The 27,384-nt window shown below is 34.4% G+C and overlaps 1 protein-coding gene and 17 non-coding genes across 18 annotated transcripts in view; 11 read left to right on the top strand and 7 right to left on the bottom strand.

The window, feature by feature from the left end:
- Positions 1-27,384, bottom strand: part of LOC124537545 (dynein axonemal heavy chain 10) — a 65,612-nt gene that overhangs the window by 28,671 nt on the left and 9,557 nt on the right. The window contains exons 16-54 of the mRNA XM_047114419.1: positions 26,080-26,224; positions 25,626-25,739; positions 25,100-25,280; positions 24,283-24,429; positions 23,839-23,921; positions 23,264-23,390; positions 21,965-22,207; positions 21,602-21,771; positions 21,319-21,506; positions 20,498-20,659; positions 19,596-19,796; positions 19,211-19,502; positions 18,689-18,847; positions 18,304-18,540; positions 15,941-16,194; positions 15,722-15,870; positions 15,539-15,648; positions 15,065-15,243; positions 14,589-14,784; positions 14,398-14,495; positions 13,977-14,112; positions 13,813-13,899; positions 13,227-13,369; positions 12,720-12,898; positions 11,126-11,308; positions 10,668-10,793; positions 10,207-10,460; positions 9,949-10,137; positions 9,677-9,849; positions 8,986-9,151; positions 8,427-8,585; positions 7,395-7,489; positions 7,049-7,306; positions 6,446-6,605; positions 5,963-6,061; positions 4,010-4,133; positions 3,469-3,653; positions 2,905-2,997; positions 712-864 (exon numbers count right to left, since the gene is read on the bottom strand). Coding sequence (XP_046970375.1) covers positions 712-864; positions 2,905-2,997; positions 3,469-3,653; positions 4,010-4,133; positions 5,963-6,061; positions 6,446-6,605; positions 7,049-7,306; positions 7,395-7,489; positions 8,427-8,585; positions 8,986-9,151; positions 9,677-9,849; positions 9,949-10,137; positions 10,207-10,460; positions 10,668-10,793; positions 11,126-11,308; positions 12,720-12,898; positions 13,227-13,369; positions 13,813-13,899; positions 13,977-14,112; positions 14,398-14,495; positions 14,589-14,784; positions 15,065-15,243; positions 15,539-15,648; positions 15,722-15,870; positions 15,941-16,194; positions 18,304-18,540; positions 18,689-18,847; positions 19,211-19,502; positions 19,596-19,796; positions 20,498-20,659; positions 21,319-21,506; positions 21,602-21,771; positions 21,965-22,207; positions 23,264-23,390; positions 23,839-23,921; positions 24,283-24,429; positions 25,100-25,280; positions 25,626-25,739; positions 26,080-26,224 — 6,397 coding nt within the window. The remainder of the gene's footprint in view (positions 1-711; positions 865-2,904; positions 2,998-3,468; positions 3,654-4,009; positions 4,134-5,962; positions 6,062-6,445; positions 6,606-7,048; positions 7,307-7,394; positions 7,490-8,426; positions 8,586-8,985; positions 9,152-9,676; positions 9,850-9,948; positions 10,138-10,206; positions 10,461-10,667; positions 10,794-11,125; positions 11,309-12,719; positions 12,899-13,226; positions 13,370-13,812; positions 13,900-13,976; positions 14,113-14,397; positions 14,496-14,588; positions 14,785-15,064; positions 15,244-15,538; positions 15,649-15,721; positions 15,871-15,940; positions 16,195-18,303; positions 18,541-18,688; positions 18,848-19,210; positions 19,503-19,595; positions 19,797-20,497; positions 20,660-21,318; positions 21,507-21,601; positions 21,772-21,964; positions 22,208-23,263; positions 23,391-23,838; positions 23,922-24,282; positions 24,430-25,099; positions 25,281-25,625; positions 25,740-26,079; positions 26,225-27,384) is intronic.
- On the bottom strand, positions 1,378-1,450 carry Trnaa-agc. The gene has a single exon. It is a non-coding gene; the product is annotated as a tRNA-Ala (tRNA).
- Positions 1,536-1,608, bottom strand: Trnaa-agc. The gene has a single exon. It is a non-coding gene; the product is annotated as a tRNA-Ala (tRNA).
- On the bottom strand, positions 1,694-1,766 carry Trnaa-agc. The gene has a single exon. It is a non-coding gene; the product is annotated as a tRNA-Ala (tRNA).
- Trnaa-agc lies at positions 1,852-1,924 on the bottom strand. Its single transcript has one exon. It is a non-coding gene; the product is annotated as a tRNA-Ala (tRNA).
- Trnaa-agc lies at positions 2,010-2,082 on the bottom strand. Its single transcript has one exon. It is a non-coding gene; the product is annotated as a tRNA-Ala (tRNA).
- On the bottom strand, positions 2,168-2,240 carry Trnaa-agc. Its single transcript has one exon. It is a non-coding gene; the product is annotated as a tRNA-Ala (tRNA).
- On the top strand, positions 4,743-4,815 carry Trnaa-agc. The gene has a single exon. It is a non-coding gene; the product is annotated as a tRNA-Ala (tRNA).
- Positions 4,902-4,974, top strand: Trnaa-agc. The gene has a single exon. It is a non-coding gene; the product is annotated as a tRNA-Ala (tRNA).
- Positions 5,059-5,131, top strand: Trnaa-agc. The gene has a single exon. It is a non-coding gene; the product is annotated as a tRNA-Ala (tRNA).
- Trnaa-agc lies at positions 5,218-5,290 on the top strand. The gene has a single exon. It is a non-coding gene; the product is annotated as a tRNA-Ala (tRNA).
- On the top strand, positions 5,375-5,447 carry Trnaa-agc. The gene has a single exon. It is a non-coding gene; the product is annotated as a tRNA-Ala (tRNA).
- Trnaa-agc lies at positions 16,908-16,980 on the top strand. The gene has a single exon. It is a non-coding gene; the product is annotated as a tRNA-Ala (tRNA).
- Trnaa-agc lies at positions 17,076-17,148 on the top strand. The gene has a single exon. It is a non-coding gene; the product is annotated as a tRNA-Ala (tRNA).
- Trnaa-agc lies at positions 17,241-17,313 on the top strand. The gene has a single exon. It is a non-coding gene; the product is annotated as a tRNA-Ala (tRNA).
- Positions 17,406-17,478, top strand: Trnaa-agc. The gene has a single exon. It is a non-coding gene; the product is annotated as a tRNA-Ala (tRNA).
- On the top strand, positions 17,572-17,644 carry Trnaa-agc. Its single transcript has one exon. It is a non-coding gene; the product is annotated as a tRNA-Ala (tRNA).
- Trnaa-agc lies at positions 17,905-17,977 on the top strand. Its single transcript has one exon. It is a non-coding gene; the product is annotated as a tRNA-Ala (tRNA).

Raw genomic sequence — 27,384 nt, 5'->3', positions numbered from 1 at the left:
TTAATTTCATTCGATGTAAGACTTGAATTTGATATATTAATTATTTCTTTAGATAATACTAAATATACATTAAATATTGTAAAATTTCACGGTGTTTGATATCAAAACTTATATAGCACAAGGATCTTATTTATCCAAAATGTTAACACCCTTGAATATCTAAAGTAAATTGAACTATTTATATCAGTAATTAAAACGTACAATTGTATTGAAAATTTTGACTGACATAAGACCTTTTAGCTCTAACGGTAAATTGGTACCTTCATATTATATATTTTTAAATACATGTATTTTGTATTGATGTTATTAATTTTATTATAACAGGTTTATGTAGTACTTGATCGGCCTAGTAGGTGTATTTTGTAGAGCTAGTTAAATGGTAAAGCCCTAGGTCGGGTCATAGCAAATGTCAGAAGGCCCTAAAGGCATCTAAAGTTTGTATGTTAGCGGTTTTTATAATCACGTGCGTTGGAAAACATGAAAGCAGTTCGTTCTATTTGCAATCACGGTAATTCACACTGTCCCATCGAAATATAAAAGTGCCTAGCGTTTGCGCAAACATTTATGTACCATAATATCTCATATGCAGTTACTCACTGGTCACTCTGCATTCAGACAGGCATTCGTGGCAGAACTCGGTTATATGTTAGAAATAAATAATATTATCGAGTAGAACTTCTTAAAATATACAAATGAAATTCGAAAAATTACAATGGGCATGTTCATATCGTCAATAAACACCAGCATCTTCTTGCCGACAGGCGGTCCAAAGGTGTCCTTCGTACGTTTCTCAACCACCGACTCCAAATTACGCTGCACGTCCATAGATGACGTGCGAGACGAAAAGTTCATCTGTTGAATCAACTAACACGAACAAAAATTAAATTTAATATTTCCATTAATAATCTTAAATTTCACCAATAGCAGTAGTGAACCTTGGTGGTAGGGCTTTGTGCTAGCCCGTCTGGGTAGGTACCACTCACTCATCAGTTATTCTTACGCCAAATAACAGTACTCAGTATTATCGTGTTCCGGTTTGCAGGGTGAGTGAGCTAGTGTAACTACAGGCACAAGGGACGTTACATCTTAGTTCTCAATGTTGGTGGCACATTGACGATGTAAAGAATATTTAATATTTCTTACAGTGTCATTGTCTATGGGCGATGGTGACCACTTACCATCAGGTATCTTACCATATGCTCGTCCGCCAACCTATACCATACAAAAAGAACAATTACCGAATATAACCCATAAAATGTATAATTACAAGTATGAAAATGTTATATTATACATTGAAAGCGATGTGAAATACATTTTTTCACGTTCAAAAGCTTTGGTAGCAAAGCAAATAGTAATTTTTACGTAAAAAAAGCAAATTGGAGGCGCCGGGTATCGATCCCGGTACCTCTCGCATGCTAAGCGAGCGCTCTACCATCTGAGCTACGCCCCCGATGAAGACTTGAGGCAACTACTGACACATGTGTTTGAACATTAGTTATAGTACTAAAAAGTACAACTATATGTCAAAAACAAATTGGAGGCGCCGGGTATCGATCCCGGTACCTCTCGCATGCTAAGCGAGCGCTCTACCATCTGAGCTACGCCCCCGATGAAAACTTGAGGCAACTACTGACACAGTTGGTTGAATATTAGTTTTAGTACTAAAAAGTACAACTATATGTCAAAAACAAATTGGAGGCGCCGGGTATCGATCCCGGTACCTCTCGCATGCTAAGCGAGCGCTCTACCATCTGAGCTACGCCCCCGATGAAGACTTGAGGCAACTACTGACACATGTGTTTGAACATTAGTTATAGTACTAAAAAGTACAACTATATGTCAAAAACAAATTGGAGGCGCCGGGTATCGATCCCGGTACCTCTCGCATGCTAAGCGAGCGCTCTACCATCTGAGCTACGCCCCCGATGAAAACTTGAGGCAACTACTGACACAGTTGGTTGAATATTAGTTTTAGTACTAAAAAGTACAACTATATGTCAAAAACAAATTGGAGGCGCCGGGTATCGATCCCGGTACCTCTCGCATGCTAAGCGAGCGCTCTACCATCTGAGCTACGCCCCCGATGAAGACTTGAGGCAACTACTGACACATGTGTTTGAACATTAGTTATAGTACTAAAAAGTACAACTATATGTCAAAAACAAATTGGAGGCGCCGGGTATCGATCCCGGTACCTCTCGCATGCTAAGCGAGCGCTCTACCATCTGAGCTTCGCCCCCGATATGCAGTCTGGCTAAATTAAACGTTCGATTCGTACGGAGTAAAAGTACAGCAAATGACATTGAAATTTCTACTGTTCTCATTTCGTCACATTGTTAAATAATAAGAAGACGCTTAACATATCATATTTAAAAAAAATATATGAATTTGAATTTTGTACTTAAATTTTTCATTTTCGATAAAAAGTTGTTTTAATGCATGTAGTAAGCAACTAAAATATAATTAAAAATTTACAGTATTCTATCGAAGACGGTCAAATAAATTTATATGTATTTAAAGTGTTATATAATGAAAGAATAATTTATTAAAATAGGTATTATTGGATAATATTAATCGGTAAAAGCGCAGCTTATGGCGGTCACAGTTTGACAAGCAAGCAAGCAAGCAAAGAGCCCTGTTCTACACACACACAGTTTGACACAGATAAATTTATTGACAAATTTATAAATGGGAGACGGCCATGCTTATTCGTTGAACTGAGTTTTACATTTTGGTGAACATAGTGTCATCATGACCTTATATAGGTTGCCGAATAAAGAGATTAATTATGCAGTTCTGTAAACGATTTTAGAAAAAAAATAATCATCGTTCATCACATACATGTTTTTATTAATCCTATATTAATATCTGTGTTATAATTGAATAAAACTGAATAAAACTTACATATTTATCAGGTGGCAACCCTCGTAAATAGTTAAATATAATTGCTGTCTTTGAAGTTCCAGTGTCACCTACGAGTAAGACTGGTCTTTCAACCTACAAAACAAATACGATAAAATTAGTTTAAAATACGTAGTTTTTTAATAAATTCACCCCTCATATTTTAAAACAAAAAACATATAGGCAGGCAGGAGCACTCCGAGTAGTCCAATGAAGCATCAAATCGAAGTCAATTATTGAGAATTAAATAAATAATATTGAATAATAACTGCAATGAATTTACAAAAAGATGCGTAATTTCGAACTATCCGGAATTTTCATTCGCTTTTGGCTTTTGTATTCACTTAATTGCTTTACTATAATGATCCGTGAGTCATGTGCCATCCGAGATTCATCTATTTTGTTGACTCATGGATAAATCATGTTATTATAGTATTCCATCACGCAAGTAGAATATTTTTTAAATTGAATTAAATACTCTATGTCTCCTGGTATTGTTATATCACCTAGCTCTACTAATCTTAAAGAAGTCATCATAAAAATTTTCGAAATAATCCCAATACTTACACTTTCCATAATTTTAATCAGCCAAGTCATCCTCAGTGTATCGACGGTGGGCACGAGGATCGATGAGAACTTCAGTTCCCTGTCGTGGATGTACTCCGGCACGAGCCACTCCCACGCCTCCCACGTCTTGGTCGACAGCTCCAGACAGTAATCGTAGAGTGACGGGAATGCCATTGGAAAGTGCTCTGAAAATATATAGAGATAACAGACGTCAATATCATCATCATTCGCTTGCTCCTATCTCACTTCAATACATGAAAACAGATAGACACATTAAATTCTACATCACTGCTACCGGACAGGAATATTGCGCAAGACTCTTTACTTGGTCAATGAGTTACTTGATCAACCCAGGATTTGATTCCAGGACATTGTAATTATAATTCTTATGAGCAACTAGAACAAACGATTTATATAACGGAATTTTTATTGTCTATATATTTTATTTAACGTGTTTGTTCAATTTTATAGCTTGATAGAAATACTTACTGTTTCGAGAAATTTATGAATTGTTTAATTGTATGATTATACATTAACTTACTGGTAGTGGCTTTCTTTTCAAGCGTGTCTTCAACCAGCATCATCGGACAAGCTTTCTTCACGTAATTGTCAAAGTCGAATCTCCCATCATCGACGATCGCTGCTCCGAGACTGTTATACATCGACTGAAAATAAAAATGAAATTAATAAATTATTATTAATGAGTATCGTGCGAACAAATAGAAAAGCTATTACAATTAGGCTTACATCGATTAAATGAAACGTAATAAAATAATATTCAAATAAATGATGAGAACTTTAAGCGTAGCTCGTTAGTTTTGTATTTAAATAATCAAGTTAAAATTCATTTTATATTCCATCTTTTTTAATTTGAATAATCGTTATTTAAATTTTCATGGCTTTCATTGTACCAGACTTTTTGAATAAAAGATATCAAGTTGTAAGTCTTGTTTTAAAATATTTTACATTTTGTCGTCTTCGTTGAATTTTTACTTTAATGTACCGAATTCATAAGCAAAGTAGCGCCCGGCGAATAATAAACAATTTTATTTTAATATAACATTTATGGTTGAATATATCAAATTTTATTATTATAATTTATTTAATTTATTATCATATGTTTTACTATTATAAGCTGCTCTTCTCAAGATCTTGCTTGATTCATTTTGTTGCTTTACAATGTACCAATTTGATACCTTCAACGTAAATTTTTATGGTTAATTTGTACTAAAATTTTCCTCAACGTATTATGCGTATTGCCAACAGTTTTCATGGGGGGCGTAGCTCAGATGGTAGAGCGCTCGCTTAGCATGCGAGAGGTACCGGGATCGATACCCGGCGCCTCCAATTTGTATTTTTTACATACAATTGTACTTTTAGTACTAAAACTAATGTTCAACCATCTGTGTCAATAGTTGCCACAAGTTTTCAACGGGGGCGTAGCTCAGATGGTAGAGCGCTCGCTTAGCATGCGAGAGGTACCGGGATCGATACCCGGCGCCTCCAATTTGTTTTTGACATATAGTTGTACTTTTAGCACTATAACTAATATTCAAACAACTGTGTCAGTAGTTGCCTCAGGATTTCATCGGGGGCGTAGCTCAGATGGTAGAGCGCTCGCTTAGCATGCGAGAGGTACCGGGATCGATACCCGGCGCCTCCAATTTGTATTTTTTACATACAATTGTACTTTTAGTACTAAAACTAATGTTCAACCATCTGTGTCAATAGTTGCCACAAGTTTTCAACGGGGGCGTAGCTCAGATGGTAGAGCGCTCGCTTAGCATGCGAGAGGTACCGGGATCGATACCCGGCGCCTCCAATTTGTTTTTGACATATAGTTGTACTTTTAGCACTATAACTAATATTCAAACAACTGTGTCAGTAGTTGCCTCAGGATTTCATCGGGGGCGTAGCTCAGATGGTAGAGCGCTCGCTTAGCATGCGAGAGGTACCGGGATCGATACCCGGCGCCTCCAGTTTGTATCTTTTACACACAATTTTACTTTTTAGTATTAAAACGAATGTTCAACCAACTGGGTATGTAATTGCCTCAAAGGGGGCGTAGTTTAGATGGTAGAGTTCTAGCTTAGCATGCAAGAGGTACCGAGATCGATATCTATCGCTTCCAAACAAAATACTATAAAGTATTTTTACAATACGACTTGTATTGGACGTAAAAATACTCTACAATACTCTACAATAATCACCGAATTTATATTGATCATGTTAAAACTTGCCCTTTTTTGATCAAGTCCGAGAATATAATGAAAATAATATTATAGTTTTAAATAATAATAAAACTTGAGAAAAAAATGAAAATAATATTATACTTTTAAATAATAATAAAACTTGCTTCTCCTAGGTAGGATATTTCCTATCCCATTTGTCGTATCGCTTACAAAGCACTCTCACATATAGTGTGCATCATCAACTATCAGATAGCTCAAATTATTTTAAAAGATATATTTCCAAGTACTATACTTGAACATACCACCATAAATACACACTCAACGACCGTTCTATCGAGTTCTTCGGTGGTATCTTCTCTGTTAGGCAGAAGACCGCTTATCATGTAGCAGAGTTGCATTACCTGTAAAAAAAAATCATTAAGTTAAAGAAAAATCAGCCAAATACCGCTTTTAAGTATAGTTAGTAAATTTATGGTATACCAGATGTGAGAGCTGAGATGACCCAGTGGTTAGAACGTATGCATCATAACCGATGATTTCGGCTTCAAACCCAGACAAGCAACACAAGTGCTTAATTTGTGTTATTATTCATCTCGTGCTCGGCGGTGAAGGTAAACGTCGTGGGGAAACCTGCATATGTCTTATTTAATCGATATTTTGCCACATGTGCATTCCAACAACCCTCAATGGAACAGCGTTGTGGAATATGTTCCAAACCCTCTCCTTAATGGGAGAGGAGGCCTTAACCCGTCAGTGGGAAATTTACAGGCTTTACTACTTTATACCAGATTTAGTGGTGTTTGCGGAACGATGGTCTTGAGCGGTGTCTGCTGCTGCAGCCCGAATAATCCGAATACGATGTAGTTGATAGCGCCCGCCACGTAGTGGTCGAAAAGACCCGCGAGCTGTTCACGTTCTTCTTCATCACTCCGGCTCCGTAGCCATCTAGAAGACACATAATACGACAATAGTTTAATGATCCATTGTAACAACAACAATTTACCTATCACCCATTTTTTTCGGGATTATTCGGATTTTTGGTTGTCTAATTTCTCTATCCAATTAGTTCGGATAAGCCAGGTTTTAATATATATTATCCAATATAAATTTGAAATTGGTGAATTCAAAATTATTGCTGTGGAATATTTTAACAGAATGTACCTGTATTTAATTTCGAAATGTATATAAAATTTATTTATTGTATTCGAATGTAATGGGAAAAAGATAAAGAGATAACCTTTTATATTTATTTATTTTTATCTACCATCAATTATATATTTTTATATAATTTTCAATACTATGATTATCAAGGCAATTTAAAAACAGTTTTTTTGCGATGCTCAATAAATATGAATTATCATTGTGAATTTCAATTTTAATATGATAACCTCTCCCAGTAGGGTTGGTATCCAAGATTTTTCGGATCAACAAACACCATTCCAGCTCTGGAAACTGTAGCGGGCGATGCATAATTGAGGTCTCCAACTTCGAACAACAGCGCACAGTACGGAGCGAGTCTGATTCGTTCTCCATTAGCGAGTGTTAAAAGCTTATTATCGTCCATTACTGAATTCATGTTTTCAATCCATAAAGCGTCAACGTCACCGTCGAATAGAGAATATCGACGCTCGTCTTGCTCAGCGGGTCTTGAATTAATTTTATATTATAATTTTACTATTAACGAGTAAAATGCTTGTTTTACTTTGTATAATATATCAATAATTGCTACAATACCTGTTCATTTCACGAAATATTTTAGAGTAAAGGCCATCAGTCCAATCTCTGGTAACGGGATCAAGAATTCCATACAATTCCACTACCGAACAAGCCTGTTTGATAAGTAAGCGTTTAAATATTTTGTGTTACATTACTAATATACTAAATGTTTTGTTAAATAACATTAGTGACAAACTATGTCATATTATACAAATGACTGAAAACAAAATTATATTTCTACTATTACTTAGTGGCTATTCCAACGTAAGTAATTGTAAAAGAAATTGGTGTAGACGGTCTTGAATTCCAGAATGTCTTATAATAATTATACGAACACCTATTATCAAGTTAAAAATACAAAATATATTTGATGGCAAAAAATGAAAAGGTTTTATTTCAATCGACCGAATTCAAATATTAGTTCCACTGGACTTATCCACAGCATTCAGGCTAAGTGGCTTTTGATGTCATTTTGCCCGAAATGTCCCAAAAGACCGTAAATTTTTAATTCACAATATGTTATATAAAAACTTAAGTTTAGGAAAACATTTTTAAGTGTATGAAAGAAATAATGGTCCAATTTAAAAAATAAATATGTGTTCAGTTAATATGATCTATAAAAAATATATTAGCCCGCTCTTAAATGACAATGTTTATACTGTTAAAAAATAAATTCAAAATGTATTTATTCCACAACGTAATCGACTTACGAGCGTACTTAATTATTAATGTTACATACGTGCTAATTTTATTAGCTACTAGCTGTACACGTGACTTTGTACGTGTTTGAATTTAACAAGAAAAAATCTAGTTAGTTACTCCTTATTATATCAGCTAGCTGCCAATGTAAGTCCCGTCAAAGTTGGTCCAGCCGTTCCAGAGACTAGCCGGAACAAACAGACGGACACAAAAATAGTAAAAAAAATAATTTGGTATATGTACCGTGTATAAATACATACATACAGACAGGCCAATTTTATTATCTGTATAGATAATCCTGTCGACTGCGTATTGCGTTTAAAATATTAATTAATATTTTTCAAAACTTACTTTTGGGTTAACTATTGTTAGCTTGGTGGGCAGCCCGAGATTGTTCTGTGCTTTCACCAGGGTTTGGAGGATGACGGTCTTGCCGCCCCCGGTCGGTCCGACCAACATCGTGCAGTGCCTTGTCATCATTGTCTCGTACATTTGGACCACTTTATCTACCTGTTCCAAATTTTAAGAATAGCATTACATTCATGGTTTTTTATATAAGTTGTATTTCCTATGAATATAATACATTTCATACCTAAAATGTAGCGATCATTGTCTCTGAATAAGTATATTTTGCAAAATAATACGTTACAACTCTCAACCCAGTAATGAAAATGATTTCAAATTGTAAATAAACTGTTTTCCATAACGTACTCATAATTGTTATAATACTTTTAATTTCCGAAACTCTGATCAAAGTCAGTTTAACTGGGCGTGAAGTAAGTATTTGAAGCATCTGTTGACGCGATGAGCATTGAGCATTTACTGATAGATGATAATTTACTAATTTTATTTATTCTTTTCAGAAAACGGAGGGAGGTTATTTTCATAATTTATGAAGGTACTACGATACCTGATGTGGAAGAACTATATATCCATCGCTTTCAAGTACTTCCACGACTGCTACGTTGAAGTCTGGATATCCGACTCGAGGGCACTCCAGACCAGGAAACAGATCCTTTATAAGACCAAGGAACAGTGGCACATCTTCAAAGACGAATTTCGGATGATTCATATCTCTATATAAAATACACAGATGTTTTAAGTTAAATCGGACTATACTATGTCTTTAATTGTCATAATTATGCTCAAGTTCTAAATACGCTAAAAAAAATGAGAATACAAATTGATATTTTATGATCTTCAACATAAATTCACTCTTTTTGTTTTTTTTTAAATTAGAAAACAATATTATACGTCACTGATCTACATTCAATTCTCAATGACGTTTTAACTTAAAAGCCTCTACGTCATAATGCTGCTTGGTGCGTTGAGACTTCACCTTTTATGAACCAAATTAAAATGTTTAGAAAATAGTAATCTTTATGAATATTAAAAATGTGAAAGTAACTCAGTCTGTCTGTTGCTCTCTTACGACCAAACCGCTGAACCGAATTTGATGAAAAATATTATGAAGCTATCTTGAACTCCAAGAAAGGACGTGGGCTACTTTTTTGCCTGATACATGACAATGTAACCAATACCCTTAAACGTGAGTGAAGCCACGGGCGACTACTAGTTACTTTTATAATTATTATATATACCTGAGCGCTCTCATCAACACCATTATTTCGCTCAGCCCAGGCGAGTCTCTTCTAAGTTTTCCCGCCATTCGCAACACAGCTGTTAAAGCTCTCAACCCCCAATCATAATGAGATTGTTTAGACAACTGCTCTCGAGCTACTTTATACAAAACTGTCATTTTTTTGGCTAAAACCTGAGAATAAAACGATTAGTTTTAAAAGGAAAATTGTGTCTTCGTTTACATTTATTAATAAAGTATAGTACTTAGTCAAATAAACAAAATGATTCATACCTTAGCAGTTAGGAATCCATCAGAAAAAAGAGAGATTTGACAAATCATTTCCAAATCAGGTAAAATACACACAACAGGTCTGAAAAGCGCCTTAACTGATTCAGGCAGTTCAGTTCGACCTGCGTAGCCTGGATTCATTGTAATAAAAATACCTACTTTATTATCCATGGTGATTTCTTGACCTTCAAACTGATAAAAATATCCACATTATAATAGATACAACAGATCAAACAAAACTAATGTTGTATTTGGTCTTACGGTAAATCGCTTAAGCTTCATCAATAAAGCGCTTCGAATGCATTGAAGCTGAGTTGATATTACGGATAATACAGAAATGTCAATGCGATTGAACTCGTCAAAACAGCCCCAGGCGCCGCACTGACAAAGTCCTGCTAATATTTGACCGACGGCTCTGAAGTCCATGCCTTCTCCACAATTTGTCACAACGCATAATAAGCCGAGAGCTTTGGCTAAATCTTTTGTCGTTTCCGTTTTCCCTGTACCAGCGGGACCTATACACATACATAAAGTGTAATAACAAAATAAGTATTTAACTGCCAGTCTCTGAAATGTGATCAGCCAGATTTAGTAACCTGACTAAACATTGAACTCTCACTGTGCCACTGGCAGCCATCCATTAAGACATATTCAATAATGTATGGTTGCATCAGCCTTTCAGAAACTGGCGCTGTCAGTCAAACTTGATATTTCATTGTCACCTGCAGGAGCACCTCCCAGTTGCATTGTGAGCGCCTGAGTAATAGTCAGATATATTCGATCCGTTAAAGGCGTGATAACAAGTCGACCATTTAGTCCCATATACTCATAACCATATTCAAATAATCCTGTAAAATATTTTATATATTACTATCGACCCGTCCCGGCTTCGCTTGGGTGCAAAGCTGCTACTAAATGTACTAAAGAATTTGTTTATTTACGACATCACATTAGAAACTTCTAAAATTATAGATGTGTCTTTTCTACATTGTCCATATATTATATACAAAAATCTTCCTTTCGAATCACACTATTTATAAAAAAAAATCGCTTCAAAATCCTTTGCGTACTTTTACAGATTTAATATAGGGACAGAACAAGCAACTTTGTTTTATACTATGTAATGATATATATTATTATATTTTGTAGCCTAGGTAATTATTTTCATATTGAAATATACCCGTGCATTGCTTTATCCAGAGATTATCATCTTTCTTCATCCAATAAAACCTGAGTTGGCTTTCCCATTCAAATTCAGCAGCTTCAGTGACGTTGTCCCTCACAAAGCCCTCGATTATATCGCGAGCGTGCACGTCGATTGTTGTTATCGTGCGGAACTTTAGACGATCATTGGATGATAAATCTATAAAATAACGAAACTTACAAAGAAAGTTTTTTCCATATACATCATATATTGCGGTTCGCCGTTCCCTAACGGAAAGTTTATTTTATTTATTGATATAAGAAACACAATCGGTACATTCATAAACTACGTATAAAAAATCTATGAAGGCAGTATGCTAGTATAGTGTAGATAAATTAATAAATTAAGTTTCATTTCACGTGTAATATAAGCGATTGAATTATTATAATAATAGCTAAGCCCACGACTTCGTGCGCAATGATATTCTAATAAACAGATATGTTATACCCATACTAAACAACAGAAAAAAGTGTGCCGCGTCGGGGACCGTTTATTTTACATTTCGTTACAAGTAAAAAGGATATCTTGATAAAAAAAAGGAATAACTAGATGTTTTAATTACACACAACGTATTACTACATAATTATGATGTATTATAACGTATTACTGGCATAAATATGATGAAAACGACTAAAGGCAAACGTCCCAATTGGGACTTCACTTTTTGCGCGTTAATGACATATCTGTTTACTAGAACATCATTGTTCGTGCGCATTTGATTTCAACAAAAATGTTATTTTTGTTGTCTATATCATTTCTTTTTACATTAGCTATCTGCCATTGAAAGTCTCGCCAAAATCGTTATAGAGGTTACTCGAAACAAACATACGGACAGTCAAAAGCTATATTGTTGTGAATATACATAATATTGTTGTAAACATATTGTGATGCAACTTTTCAGCTACTTACGAGCATATAACCATTTCATTAAAACCGACCGGACAACTCTTTTTTGTAGTATGAAAATAGTTTTAATATCAACAACATAATTTTAAACCTTAATGCCATAAGAGATGATACTATGAAAGTAACCAAGGTATACTAATCGAGCAGTATCAACATCACTTAATTTCTAACTTTAGTAACCGCGTATGCTACGGAGCTGAGTTTACCTGTCAGGGACGATAAATGAGGATTACACTGAAGTTTTGAGTCTAATGTCATTCCTAGAAATACTGCAGCGTAAGTCACATTTAGGTCGCTAATTGCTTAAAGTTGTCTTGAAATAATTATCATATAAAAAAAAATATTTTTTATGTAATGATTTCTTGTAAATTCCTGTCTTGCAAACGGTACAAATTTTGTCCTTTTAGCATATAGAACTAAATATTTAGTTGTAAAGAAACTTTTTATTAACGATATTGCATTATTTACATCGTCATAATTCGGTTGTTTTCTGTTAAAAATAATATGCAATTATACTAGTAGGTATACATATAGGTATAATGTGATGAGAGGGTTGCTGTATTTATGAATGTTTTTTATATTCATAACAAAATTTTTAAGAGTGTTACTCTGTAGGACCAATTTTACGTGTGATGATTATGTGATATTATAATGATTTTAACACCTTGTCTGACTTTAACCACCAGACCATCTAATTGTTCGTTTTGATGTTGCAAATGTTCTTTCATAGCTCTCTTGTTTCCGTTCCTGATTCGTAAGAATGTTTCTTCAGTCTCAGCAGTCCACCAAACACCGTTAGCAGCGAGACAAACCATACCCTGATACTCCATAATCCAATCTGTCCTGTAGTAACATCAAAGAGTGACAGGTTTTTTCCAATACTATATGATTAGGATATATTGTAAGCAAATAGATTTGAATGCAATTATGGGGGTCGTAGTGGTTTGCTAATACTTATACTGCCTGCATGAATACAAAAAGATGTATTTTTATTTTTAGAAATAATATAAAACTAAACTGCATAGAAATAAATAATGTATAGTACTAGTATTAGTATAGAAAATAATTAAAAAATATATCACTCAAATCGACTGATATGTTCAGAAATTAGAGCTTTGAAACAAAATCTCTCTACAGCTTTATGATATTAGTAGAGTATCGATTAACCTACCTAGGTACTCTCCAATTCTTCCCATAATAGAATATAGCCTTTTTGCTTATAAACTTGTTAGTATTGCGCATTTCAATCAATACCAAATTCATCCAGTCCTCTACTCTGCCTTCTGTATATACAACGCGGCGGAATTCCATAATCTGAAATACCGTTTCATGCACGTATCTCTCACGTTCTTACTAAACAAATAAAGTCTTAAGTATTGCCATGTAATAAATTTATAATATAGAACAAATTACATGGTGGTAGGGATTTGTGCAAGCCCGTCTGGGTAGGTTATTATTATATATATACCACCCGCTCATTAGATATTACATACAGCACTACCACCAAACAGCAGTACTCAGTATTTTTCAGTCCGTTTGGGGAAGTGACTCAGAGTAACTATAGACATAAATAACTTAACATCTTAGTTCCAAAGGTTGGTGACACATTAGCGATGTAAGGAAGCAACATTGTTTATGGGCGGTGGTAACAAATTACGTTCAAGTGGCGCTTTTGTTCATTCGCTAATCTAAATCATAAAATAAAATTATATGTGCAAAAATAATAAGAGTACATACGAACACATAATATGCTTTACCTCTCCTTCAGCTGAAATCATCTTAGCAGCAACTGGGCGATTAGTATGATCCACGTATAAGTCCAATGCTCTTATATTATCGAACATCTGGAAAATAAAGTTTAGAAATTGTTCTGATAAATTTCCCTTGGGCTTACCTTATTTAACTGTATTTGAATACATACCTTGATCATGTGTTCCTGAACACAACTGCATTCGCTACTTCCCAAAATAGATAATAATTCGTCAGTCGATATAAAGAAAAATCTCGGGAAGATACGTCTCTTTGAATCCAAGTAATCGTTAAGAGACTTCTGACATCTAAAATAAATATATTTTTTTTAATAATAAAATTAAATCATTATTTAGGATAATAGCATGTAGTCAGGCTGTTATTCTGGATTAAGAGTTTGTCTTGTATTCTTTTTTATTCTGGAGTATATTTTGTATGAACATTATAGTATCTATTACATAAATAAAAAAAGTCTTTTTAAAGATGCGCTTATAATTAAAATATCGTATAGAGTTTCTTTAGATTCTTGAAACTTGAGCAAGCTCGTATTTTGTTATTATTAATCGTTGAAATTAACTAAATAATAGACTTACTTCTGTAAGCCCAATCCTAAACCTATAAATTCTTCTAATCTACCACTGATGGTGCAACAATCGACAACATTTAATCGCTTCGCGGTATCCAGCATTATCTGCAAAGAATATTATACAAATATTGATACTCACAAATGAAAAATATAACTTTTAACGAACAAAAGTTCCCTAGTCTGGCACAAATTTATCACCTTTCTAAAGACTTTATCAATATCGTCAAACTTCTTCGCCTCCTCGGGTAGCTGCGTCCGAATGTCTCCACCCACAAATATGCCTTCGAGGTAAAGCCACTTGCGTTGCGTTGCGAACCACTCCTCAATTACCTCAGATATCAGAGCCAGGCGACGTTCCCAGGTTTGAACAACCGAGAGGAAAGGACCGATGAATCTAGAAATCATTAAATTTAACTTTGTTTTTTATTTATTTATTCATCCATGCTAACAATGATAAAATTTAAAGTAAGTTATGTATTCATACGGGAAATAAATAAATATAGTATTTCATATTAATATTAGCAATTACTTAAGTAAGCAAATCGTATCATGATGATGTACCGGTACAACTTTGCTGTCTGTTAAAATCGACGATTGCAATGTACTTATTCCTTAACAAATTAAAAGCAAATATTTTATGTCAAAGTAAAATTTTAATATTTTTAAGTGCTCACTGCGAGGCGGCCATGCTCTGTAACGACATGGCGTCATCGTCCAGCTTGACGACGATCTCATCGCAGGGATTGAGTGTGTAGCCGCGGTCCTCGCCGCGGTTGAAGTGTCTCGTCACCGTGAACGCAATGTTGGCCCACGTCTCTTGTACATCTCGGACTCCACGTTCGATTGACAATTCCTTTTGTCATTAAATCATAATTACAACATTAACTATATAAAGCAACGATCATCTCAAAAAAAGAGTTTTAACAAATAGGGTAGATTGAACGCAACAAATATTCTAAAAACATATAATTCAAGTCGTCTCCTCACATATATCTTTATTTGGTCAGATAGCTGACATTAATAAATATTAATGTCATGCACAAGGCACCACGTACACCAAGTCTTTCGAATTATTTTTATATTTTTCCCAAAAATAATAACTTACAGTAGTTTTAAAAAAAATTTAAAGAATGATTTTTTTTTGGTACCTTAATAGCATGATTCACAATTTCTTCAGCCACGTCCTGATACTTGTGCAATTCCATAGCAAACATATTTTCAAGAGTAAATCGTTCGGGGGACATGTCAAACTCTTGGCCTATGAAATACATTTTTCGATTATAAAAGCACTCATCCAAAAATTATAAATCTAAAAATTTGCCTATAGTTACCAGTTTTAGCCATCAATTCTTTCCAATGTCGTTCTCGCATCGCTTCATTTTTCAAAGAAACCATCAAAGGCACGACATTTTTAAACTGTTTCATCTTTAAATCTAACATTAGACCAGTATTTGTGAGGCGAACAGCTTTCGGTAATTTCCTAGATAATAGTAAATTTGTAAACCTGTGTTCTTAACTATAATATTACATAAATAATCACATTATACTACCTGTATTCTTTAAAAAATTGCTCAATGCCGTCAACTAAAGCTTGAGGATTCAAATTAACCCATAAAGTCTTGGCCCATAACTCGCGAGCATTCTTTTGCGCTTTGTATATTTTATATATCTGTTCCATAGCTTGGAAGTCAGTTTTTGCTCGATTGAAACTTGAAAAGTCTGCGAGAGGATTGTCAAAAAGCTGTTCCGCCGCTTGAAGAATTCTCTTTCGTGACTCCAGTTCATCGAAAAGTTTTGTATATTCCTAAAGAGATAAATATTATTGAGATATTAATTAAGTGTGCCTTTCATACGTTATGTATTTAAACTAGTGCAAATTGTAAATAACAGAAAATTTATTGAATGTTCTTTTAATATGCAAAGAATTTATATTTCCATGACTAATCAATACTTATACTATGCACAAAATGGTCATAACAAATATAGTCATTTATTTCATTATAGAAGGCTATTTTAAAATCCAATTGAGAAATCAGACGTTTGCATGTATTATAGCGCTTAGCATGGGAGAAGTACGAGGATGGCACCTAAAATTTGTTTTTTTTTGTCTTTATGGTAAAATGTAACTATTTAGCACCAAAAGTTTTATTCTAGGTATTGACTATATTATTGCCACGAGTATTCATCGGGGGCGTAGCTCAGATGGTTGAGCGCTCGCTTAGCATGCGAGAGGTACCGGGATCGATACCTGGCGCCTCCAATTTGTTTTTCTTCTTTCAGGTAAAATGTAACTATTTATAACCAAGAGTTTTATTCTACGTTTTCACTGTATAATTGCCGCAAGTTTTCATCAGGGGCGTAGCTCAGATGGTAGAGCGCTCGCTTAGCATGCGAGAGGTACCAGGATCGACACCTGGCGCCTCCAATTTGTTTTTCTTCTCTCAGGTAAAATGTAACTATTTAGTACCAAAAGTTTTTTTCTACGTATTCACTGTATAATTGGCGCAAGTTTTCATCGGGGGCGTAGCTCAGATGGTAGAGCGCTCGCTTAGCATGCGAGAGGTACCAGGATCGACACCTGGCGCCTCCAATTAGATTTTTTTTCCTCTCAGGTAAAATGTAACTATTTAGTACCAAGAGTTTTATTCTACGTATTCACTGTAGAATTGGCGCAAGTTTTCATCGGGGGGCGTAGCTCAGATGGTAGAGCGCTCGCTTAGCATGCGAGAGGTACCAGGATCGACACCTGGCGCCTCCAATTTGTTTTTCTTCTCTCAGGTAAAATGTAACTATTTAGTACCAAAAGTTTTTTTCTATGTATTCACTGTATAATTGGCGCAAGTTTTCATCGGGGGCGTAGCTCAGATGGTAAAGCGCTCGCTTAGCATGCGAGAGGTACCAGGATCGACACCTGGCGCCTCCAATTTGTTTTTCTTCTCTCAGGTAAAATGTAACTATTTAGTACCAAAAGTTTTTTTCTACGTATTCACTGTATAATTGGCGCAAGTTTTCATCGGGGGCGTAGCTCAGATGGTAGAGCGCTCGTTTAGCATGCGAGAGGTACCAGGATCGACACCTGGCGCCTCCAATTTGTTTTTCTTCTCTCAGGTAAAATGTAACTATTTAGTACCAAAAGTTTTTTTCTACGTATTCACTGTATAATTGGCGCAAGTTTTCATCGGGGGGCGTAGCTCAGATGGTAGAGCGCTCGCTTAGCATGCGAGAGGTACCAGGATCGACACCTGGCGCCTCCAATTTGTTTTTCTTCTCTCAGGTAAAATGTAACTATTTAGTACCAAAAGTTTTTTTTCTACGTATTCACTGTATAATTGGCGCAAGTTTTCATCGGGGGGCGTAGCTCAGATGGTAGAGCGCTTGCTTAGCATGCGAGAGGTACCAGGATCGACACCTGGCGCCTCCAATTTGTTTTTCTTCTCTCAGGTAAAATGTAACTATTTAGTACCAAAAGTTTTTTTCTACGTATTCACTGTATAATTGGCGCAAGTTTTCATCGGGGGGCGTAGCTCAGATGGTAGAGCGCTCGCTTAGCATGCGAGAGGTACCAGGATCGACACCTGGCGCCTCCAATTTGTTTTTCTTCTCTCAGGTAAAATGTAACTATTTAGTAGTAAGAGTTTTATTCTACGTATTGACTATATTATTGCCACGAGTATTATAAATTACTTAATTATTAATACCGGGGTATGAGGTACCGGGGTCGATACCCGGCGCCTCTAATTTATCTTTCATAACACAGAGTTTTATTTAGCTCAAAAACTCGTACTTAAAGTATTCTGTTTATACCGAAATCGACACCCGACAGAGTTATAATTTCAGGGATCGTTATAAACGTAATTACATTTTTTAAGAATAAAATAATTTTGGGATAGAGGGTTTAATATCAACATTTTACCTCCATAAGCACTAGTCCTCTGTCCATATCATCCCCGACTGTACCTGGTCCTTCAAGATCGAACTTTTCAACGAAGTCGTCTAACTCCTTTAGGAAATTGGCAATCTCAACTACATTTAGTTTGGAGAACTTGTCTTTTGTCTGTTCGAGGGTATTTCCCCGAAACAGTGAAGTTTGGTAAAGACTACCCCAAGATGATTCTAGATTTTTAGCGAAGTCTATGTCACCATCTGATACCTAAAATAATTTGTTGTTGATTTAAAATAAACAATAGAAAATATTTGTTTGGTGATATTCAAAATATGAAAAAAAAAGATTTATTGAAACAACAACAAACAAACGAAAAATAAAAGCACATAACTTATGATACAAATGTAAAACTCACGTCGATGCCGTGCTGACGTAAAATGTGGAAGATTTCCTGCATGTTTCTAAATTTCACTTCAGCTGTGATCGTCAACTGTTGCACTTGTGTAATGGTCGCCATCACCAGCTTGAAGTCCTCGAGTCCTTTAATATTCATGTTCATCGTCATTCGAAGAGACTGCGAAGAATGGTCTTATGAATGTTACTTTTTTATTTATTCAACGGGCAGACTGACATAGAGGCTACTGCTGGTAAGTGATCACTATTGACATTCATACAGACATTCACACTGTAAGAAATATTAAGCATCCCTTTCTTCGGCAATATGCAACCGACTTTAAAAAATATAATATTATTATTCTGCTGTAGCTGTATCCCTTTAAAACGGAAAGCAACAATATTAAGAATTGAAGTATTCAGTAAGTATATATAAAACCAGCAAAATAAGCATATACATATAACTCAATAATTGTATATGGACATATAATATGTGTAATAATGAATATCGTCTGCAAATAATATATACAAAATGCTAAGTTACCTCGATTTGATTTTTCAAATCGTACATATTCATCCTCGTTTTTGATGCAATACATTGACCAAGGATGTCTTTCCATTCTTGAGCGTGTGCTTGCACTTGTTGTATTATCGGCCGTAAATTAACTCTTATAGCTCCGATGTCCACATATTTTACATGAGCATTTAAATCTGCTATAATATCTTCGAAGAAGAAAAACTTTTCATCATATTTATGGATCTGTTCATACTTTTGAACATATTTTTCACACGAAAGATGCTTATCAAACGCCCATAAATGTTGGTACTTGTGCCATCTAGGTTAAAAATAAAAGAAACAATAAAAAATATTTTGATTGGCTTCGAAATTTAAAAATATTTAAATTAATAAAATAAAATATGATTCTAACTTTTGAATATAAGTATTGATATCCTGCGTGAGTCGATACACTGTATCTTGTATGAGGAGAGTGACATCATTGATGGCAACCACTCGCAGGATATCCTCGAAATAGGAGAAAACGTAGAACTCATTGCCAGTCGCTTCGACGATCCTCTGAGGCGGGCACGGGAGGCAAGTTTTTTTCATCCAACGAGAAAAAGTAGTCAATCTATGAAAATGAAATTGTTTAGAGAATATTGGATATCATTTCTTAATCTCAGTCACCAGCTGGACAAATTTCTCTCCTCTGGATGAGAATGTTTGGAGTTTGTTCCACTAGTTAAAATTAGTTTTCGTACAGTCATTCATACATCTAGTCTGGATTATTATAATCCTACGAATGACAAGGCATGCGAAATATTCCATACATAACTAAATTATATCTGACATTATATTAGAATAATTTTAAGGAGTTAAGTTAAAACAACTAATTATTATTCGTATAAATGTAAAAATATTCAATAAGAATCAAAAATCAACCAAAAAAGTTAAGTTGTACTTTCAATATTAATCGTTTGAGAAAACTCAGTTAACGGGCAGGTTTTATATTTTACATTAATGATATTATAATCAGAATGCTACTCTAAAATATATGCGTGAGTTGTTCCCATTAGATAGTCTGCTCTGTCTAGTTAGTCAGTCAATGCCTTCTGCGTGCAACCGGAACGTTACTCAAGGTACCAATTGAGAAATCGTTGGCGGTAGTTGTAAATAATATTTCCTTTGTTCTTCATATAGACAAATGTCACCTTAGTCTACCCTTGACCACGAACGCTGTAAAGTGTTCGAAACGTCGGGATGTTAAAAATAATTAATATACGCGATTTAAATCCGTTATAGCTAGTTTTATTTCTATTTATATGAAGTGACCTATTCAAGAAGTGCTTGATGTTATATCCGAGTATGTTGCAGAGCTCGGAGGGTGCAGGGCGCGCGGCAATATCGGGCGCCGCGAGAACCGCGTCCACCTGGAACAGCGGTGTGCTGCCACTCAGCGTGCTCTGGAACTGCTGAAGATTCTCCAGGGTTAGCCTGAAAGTGAAACGGCAATTGCGGTGGTTATTTGTTATATCTGACATATATTGGTCCAATAATGAACATACTAGAGATATACTCCTAGATTGTAGGAACTATTATATATGTACATATACATATATATTGTGTAATGTGTTGTGCATAGTATTTTAAATAAAATAAAAAATACGATTGTAGGAACTATGTATACATTTTATTTTATTTTATTTTTATTAGGACAACCATGGACAAATACAATATCACGTGAAAAATAAATAACATTTCAAAATTATCAATGTAAAGGTTCTACTATTTACAGGTGCACACAGACACACTCGACGTGTATGTTATTAAAAATATAAATTAAACATTATTTAAACTAAAATCATATATTAGAAAATAAAAACAAACATTAAAATATTTTACTTTATGATTGAATAGAGGCTGACTATCATGACTAACACATATGTCTAAATCATTTACTTTTAAATAAATAATGTGGTAGTCGATATAAGGACACCTCAGCAATAGCGAAATATCATCAATGATGACCAAAATTTTATTTTTCATAACGATTTAAAAAACTGGTTTCGAGTGATAACTATAATTAACTTATTTTTTTAACTAAAAAAAACTTTAACAATAAACGTAACATATATACATAACAAAATACTTACGTAACAAGGCTTTTGAAAATTTTCTTTTCCCAAAAAGTGTAGTATGACGACATGACTTCGGAGCGTCCGGTGCTGGTTCCAAGTATTAAGTACTCGAGCTTCATTAAATTGGGGCCGATGCGATCATAGAGTCGAGACAAATTCGCAGTGCGCTCGAGGCGTTCATTTTCCACCTCCACGAAGTAAGTCTAAAATTGAATATATGATTTAATATTTTAACAAAACTATTACTCCTGTGATGTTATTCACTTGACTGATTGATTTATATGATAACGTTAGATACCTTGCAAGGATATATCCATGTATCGTCTGGTTCTCCTGTTTTTGGGTCGATGTAGTTCTTAGGCCGCACACAAGGGAACATGTCGAACATTTCTATCTGATCTAGCAAAAACTGAATTTCTTTTTCCACCATCTTTAACTGTTGATATATAGCTTTCAATGAGTTCTCACCTTAAAAATCGAAAAATGAAGAATGCGTTTAAACGATTTTAAGCCACAACCTATGAATTTATTCATTTCATCTTTTTGTCAAAAAAAAATCGCAAATCAAAATTCGAATCTAAAATCGAATTCGAATTTCAAAAGTTTTGTTCAAATGCATTGATTAAATTTCTTTAGAATGTGCTTAGCTGAAAAAACGTACCTTTAGTAATATCCTTGATGTAATCATTTATTCCCAACGCTGTCCAGGTGATTCTGGTCAATCCTGGTAGGATATGCCTCTCCATATCTAGGAGGTGCTTTTTCATAAGATGCGTCTCTGAGATACTGAGAGATGCTGTGCTAGCATTATATTTTATTATTACGTTCTCTAATGCTTCCAATTCGTAGTAAAGGCGAGCCTTCTGCATGGATACATCGCGAATATTTTGCGGTACGTCGAATCCTGTTTAATTAGGATTTAATGTTATTTAAATGCTAGGTTTAGTCACTTTGATATAATTTCGCAATCTTATGTTACTGTATATTTAATATAAAATATAAATGTTTTGTTTAATTTCCTTCAAAGTTCGGAAAAGAAGAATTTCAAAAATGTTTATTACATACATTACATACATACATCGTAAAATCGTCGACCTACATTTTAGATGATCACTAGACAAGTTATATTATGTTAAATATCCATATTTAATTCAAATTAAAAGGATATAGAAGGGATAGTACGGATATATTTTTCTTTTCCATTTGAAGTGTAAAACCGTCACAATATGGTTTTATTCTGTAGGTAAAATAAAGTGACAAAATCATAAAAAAAGAATCTTGAATAAATATAACACTTCAAGACATTTTAGGATAATCGACCTTGTTTGATTAACTTATTACGTTCAAGCCTGCAAATGAAAAGGCCAAATGAAACTAAATTTGCCATTCAGGACTTAAGAAAAGAGTATCGGCAAAAGGGCCTACCGATTTTAAAGAGTTTAAACGATTAATGGATTTGTAGATTAAGAAACTCTTCAAACTTCTTAAGACATCAATTATTTATTTCTATTTTATTCAGATGAATACAAAGATACAGCATTTTAAAGGGGGCTTGAGAGATGCTAAGTCACTTTATGAAGTTCTTAAATTTTATTATCTATGTACTTATAATAAAATTGGAGTGTCTGTTTGTACTATTAAAATAGCCATTTTTTACTCAATATTTATGTAGACATGGTACATATATCAAAATTACATTTATTGCAATTTTTGTCGGTCTGTCTGTCTGTTTGTTCCAGCTAATCTCGGGAACAGCTGGACCAATTTTAATGAAAATTCCCCGAGAGATAACTGATATAATAAGGAGTAACTTAGGCTACATTATTTTTTTTGTTAAATTCAAACGTGTTCAAGGTCGCGGGCACAGCTAGTTCGATAAAAAAAATATACACTTTCATAATTTAAGACATTCTTAATTAGATACGTATAACTAAATACATGAGCTGGTAGTAAACCTAACCTAGTTTCTCCATAAGCTCCGCCTCATGTATTATGAGGAAGATGTGTCTGTCGAAATTAGGCTGAAATTCCAAATCATACTCTTGCATCAGCTTGTGAACTGTCATGTCTCTCCAAGTAACGTCGGTCTGTAAGAAAATGGTTATTATGTTTGAAAAGCTGTAGACTTTATAGCTAATAAAGAAGCTACCAGTGCCATATCGATAATTAATTCAATTTTTGGAAAAAATCGGAAAATGTAATGGAATCAAATTAAAACCGATTACTGCCGATTTACACAACCAATAGAAATAGCTCCATATCGCGCCATTCGACGCTATTCGTCGCTATAGATTCACGCGTCAGAGAAAGCAAGTGCATGTAAATCGACGCGTCAAATTGACGAATATATTAGGTCATATAATATTACAAGTTATTACGTTTGTGCAAAGATCATATTCGCATGAGAAATAAATATTGATAATTTGGGATAGCGTACTCAAATCGGATGTGATCGGTTTTACGAATTTTGCCGATGCGACATCTAAGTTGTGTCATACTATAATATATATTTGGAGAAATCTAGAAAATGCTCACCAATCCTTCCTTTGCTAGAAGAGACACGGAGCTCGGTGATCTTACATTTTCATAGTGTTGTCCAGGAATCCTCATCAACATCACTAAAACAATAATATACTTATAGTACAGCAGTTAACAATATACGTTAAACAAATTTATTTACATAAATATCTTTAAATATCGTTTATAGATATACATCTTATTTAAAGCAGATTTTATATTTGTAATCATGCAAAAAATCCTTACAAATTTAAAACAGATTTTCTTAACATTACTTATACTGAAATAAATCAAGTTATCAAATAATCTTTATTGAAAATTCAGTTTAAAAACAATAAAATTATAAAAGAAGACTTCAAGGGCGGTTTTATATCTAAAAATACGAAGTCTCACAGACATGGCGATATATGATTGAAAGTTTTGATATTAACAAAGAATTCATGAAAATATGGTCTTACGTACACGCCTTGTCTCTCCTGCGTTTATCAGCGATCTCCTTGTTGACGATATCTATGGGCTTGATAGACATATTAGAGGCTTTCTTTTTGGCCACGTGAGCTCTTCCCGCTGCAGTCAGTTGCATCCCTCGACCCTTTGACGGCATTGCATCTATTTTCATTACAATAATATGAAAAAACAAACTCAACAACAACAGCCTGTAAATTCTAAAAAGGAGGGCTAAAGGCCTCCTCTCCCTTTGAGGAGAAGGTTTGGAACATATTCCACCACGCTGTTCTAATGCGGGTTGGTGGAATACACATGTGGCAGAATTTCTATGAAATTTGTCACATGCAGGTTTCCTCACGATGTTTTCCTTCACCGCTGAGAACGAGATGAATTATAAAGACTATAAAGATGAGATTAAGCACATGAATCAGCGGTGCTTGCCTGGGTTTGAACCCGCAATCATCGGTTAAGATGCACGCGTTCTAACCACAAGGGCCATCTCGACTCTTCGAAAAAACAAACTCACTTTTACCCAATCAAATTAATAAAAACAGTAATAAGATAAATAAGTTCCATTGTCTGATATTGTAATTTATATAGTCGTTTTTTTATATTAATAAAAGGTCTTAATATTTTATCATAACTTTATTAAACAGAGTCGAATTAGTCCAGTCGCTAGTACACTTAAATACAAAAAATCTGTTACATGCAACCACTAAACAACGTGTTTCCTATTCCATGAATACTTCAGCAGGTCAGGAGGTCTTTCCTCAACATAATGAAATTGACAGGCCGTAATTATTTTTTTTAGTAGGATAAAAAAATAACAAACCCTCTTCCTTCTTGAACACGACGTGTAGTATATTTTTCTTCATCGTATTATCGACGAAGTCTGAAGCATCCTTAACCCATTCCCTATACTTAGCATCTTCATATTCCTTTATAAGCTTCGAGAACGCTTTGTATTGTAAGAAGGCGGTTTTCTTTTGCTCACAATCGTTAAGTTCAGGTACCTTTATTTACACAGGTTTATTTAGATAATATAGTTAATTTAATTTTTAATTACTATTGTTGACTACTTTATATTGTGATATTTCAAATGAATTTAATATTTAGAATTTATTAAAATTAATAATAGGTATATAAAACTAGTTTAAGCGTATGATTGATATTAAAACTGAATTGATCTTAGGTAGGTATGTGGTAAATATACCTGAGATTATATACATATAATTATTAATAACACGTACGACTTTTCTCAGCTGTAGAGCTACAGCAGCTTAATCATTTGCAGATTTCACCGTACTATCACAATTGGACAATACAGATTGTGAATGTATATGATATTTTAGACTTACTTTCTTGAACTTCATAATGGGTTGTTTCATCTTATTGAACAGCGCTCTTGCCCAGTAGATGGCGCCGGCGACCGGCGGGTGATTACGAAGCAAAGGCGGATTCTTACGAAAACGCTAGAGAATTTAAATAAAACTAATTTTAACGGATTTAAGTCGCGTATATTAATTATTTTTATCATCCCGACGTTTAGAGGACTTTGCAGCGTTCGTGGTCACCAGTACTTAAATCCGTTAAAGTTAGTTTTATTTAAATGTGTAATAATCGCAAAAATCTAAGACAACATAACGTTAGAGAAAAAAAAAATAATCCTCCTTATACTTCTGTCTTAAGAATTACTTAAAATTTATATGATCAAACTTATATAGAAAAGACACTTCAATTAAGATTAAGCTTGGATAATTGTATATATTTATACTAAATATAATTATATATTTAGTATTCAACATGACATACGGTGAATTTATCTTCTATAGCTGTTATCTCCTTAATGAACTGTCGCATGACGAGGTCGAATTTCGTAGCGAGTTGACGTCTTATAGCCTCCCTCGTATCGAACTCTAGGAATTTAAGTAGGACACCCAGAGCTTCTTCCGAGGATCTAAATAAAAATACACCATTCAAAAATCACGACACTTGGAATAAATTGAAATCTTAACATTTTTAAAATTTTTATTTAAAATTTTTTTATTTATCAAAATAATGGCCCTTAAAAACTACATATAAAAGAAATAGCGAAAAATTTTCGGTGACGTGATTGCGATGCGTTCGCTCCGTAATGATGAGAATCATCAACGTAAGCATGTCGAGTATTCCTCGTTGAAAAACAAATACAACTATTTCTAGTTCATCAATAGAAACTTCATTACTTTGTACAATACATAACATATTGTAAATATATCATAATTATAGTTATCCAATGATTTAATAATTACCTAATTATAAAATTGTAGTTTAGGTTTCATAGTTATATTTTCTTTTACCAATATTAAGAGATTTAAGAGACAATGCTGACATAGATAGGGAGCGAAGGTCGCTATCGGTTCGCTGTAATATGCTGGCTCGCAGGTTTGCTCGATGTACGGAGGCTGTCAAAGTGACTTTATTCAAGGCATATTGTCAGTCTTTTTACACATGTAGCCTGTGGGTCAGGTATGGCATGCGGGCATATAGCGACCTTCGTGTACAGTATAACAACGCGCTCAGGATGTTGTTGGGGCTGCCGTGGCGCTACAGTGCTTCCAACATGTTCGCGGAATGGCGCATTGATGGCTTTAAAGCCATAATGCGTAAGAGGTGCGCGTCGTTGCTTTCGCGTGTCCGCGGCAGCAACAATAATATTCTGAGTGTATTCGCTGATAGATGGGAGTGTCCAATGCTGCGTCATTGGATTAAAATCCATATTGAATATTAAAAATAAATAAATGTAACTGTGATGTAATTCTCTACTAACACTAGTTTTAAGAACATTGTTACTAACACTATATGGGCGTAGCCTGAAATAAATGATTATTATTATTATTATTATTATATTAATATTTTATATCGCTCTTTCAAGACCATACCGCTGAACCGAATTAATTGATATTTGGTATGAAGCTAGTTTCACCTCCAAGGAACGAAGTGGGTTATATTGATAATACATTTATATCGTTAACATCAGACAACCAATCCCTAAAATGCAAGTAAACCGAGAAGACCAATAGACCAATACCAGTGAATCACTTTGTTATTGAAATAACACATTTTTAGTAGTAGTTG

This window comes from Vanessa cardui, chromosome 18 (genome assembly GCF_905220365.1).
Source record: "Vanessa cardui chromosome 18, ilVanCard2.1, whole genome shotgun sequence".
Classification (NCBI taxonomy): Eukaryota; Metazoa; Arthropoda; class Insecta; order Lepidoptera; family Nymphalidae; genus Vanessa; species Vanessa cardui.
The sequence above is the reverse complement of the archived record's forward strand: the minus strand, read 5'-3'. Positions and strand labels throughout refer to the sequence as shown.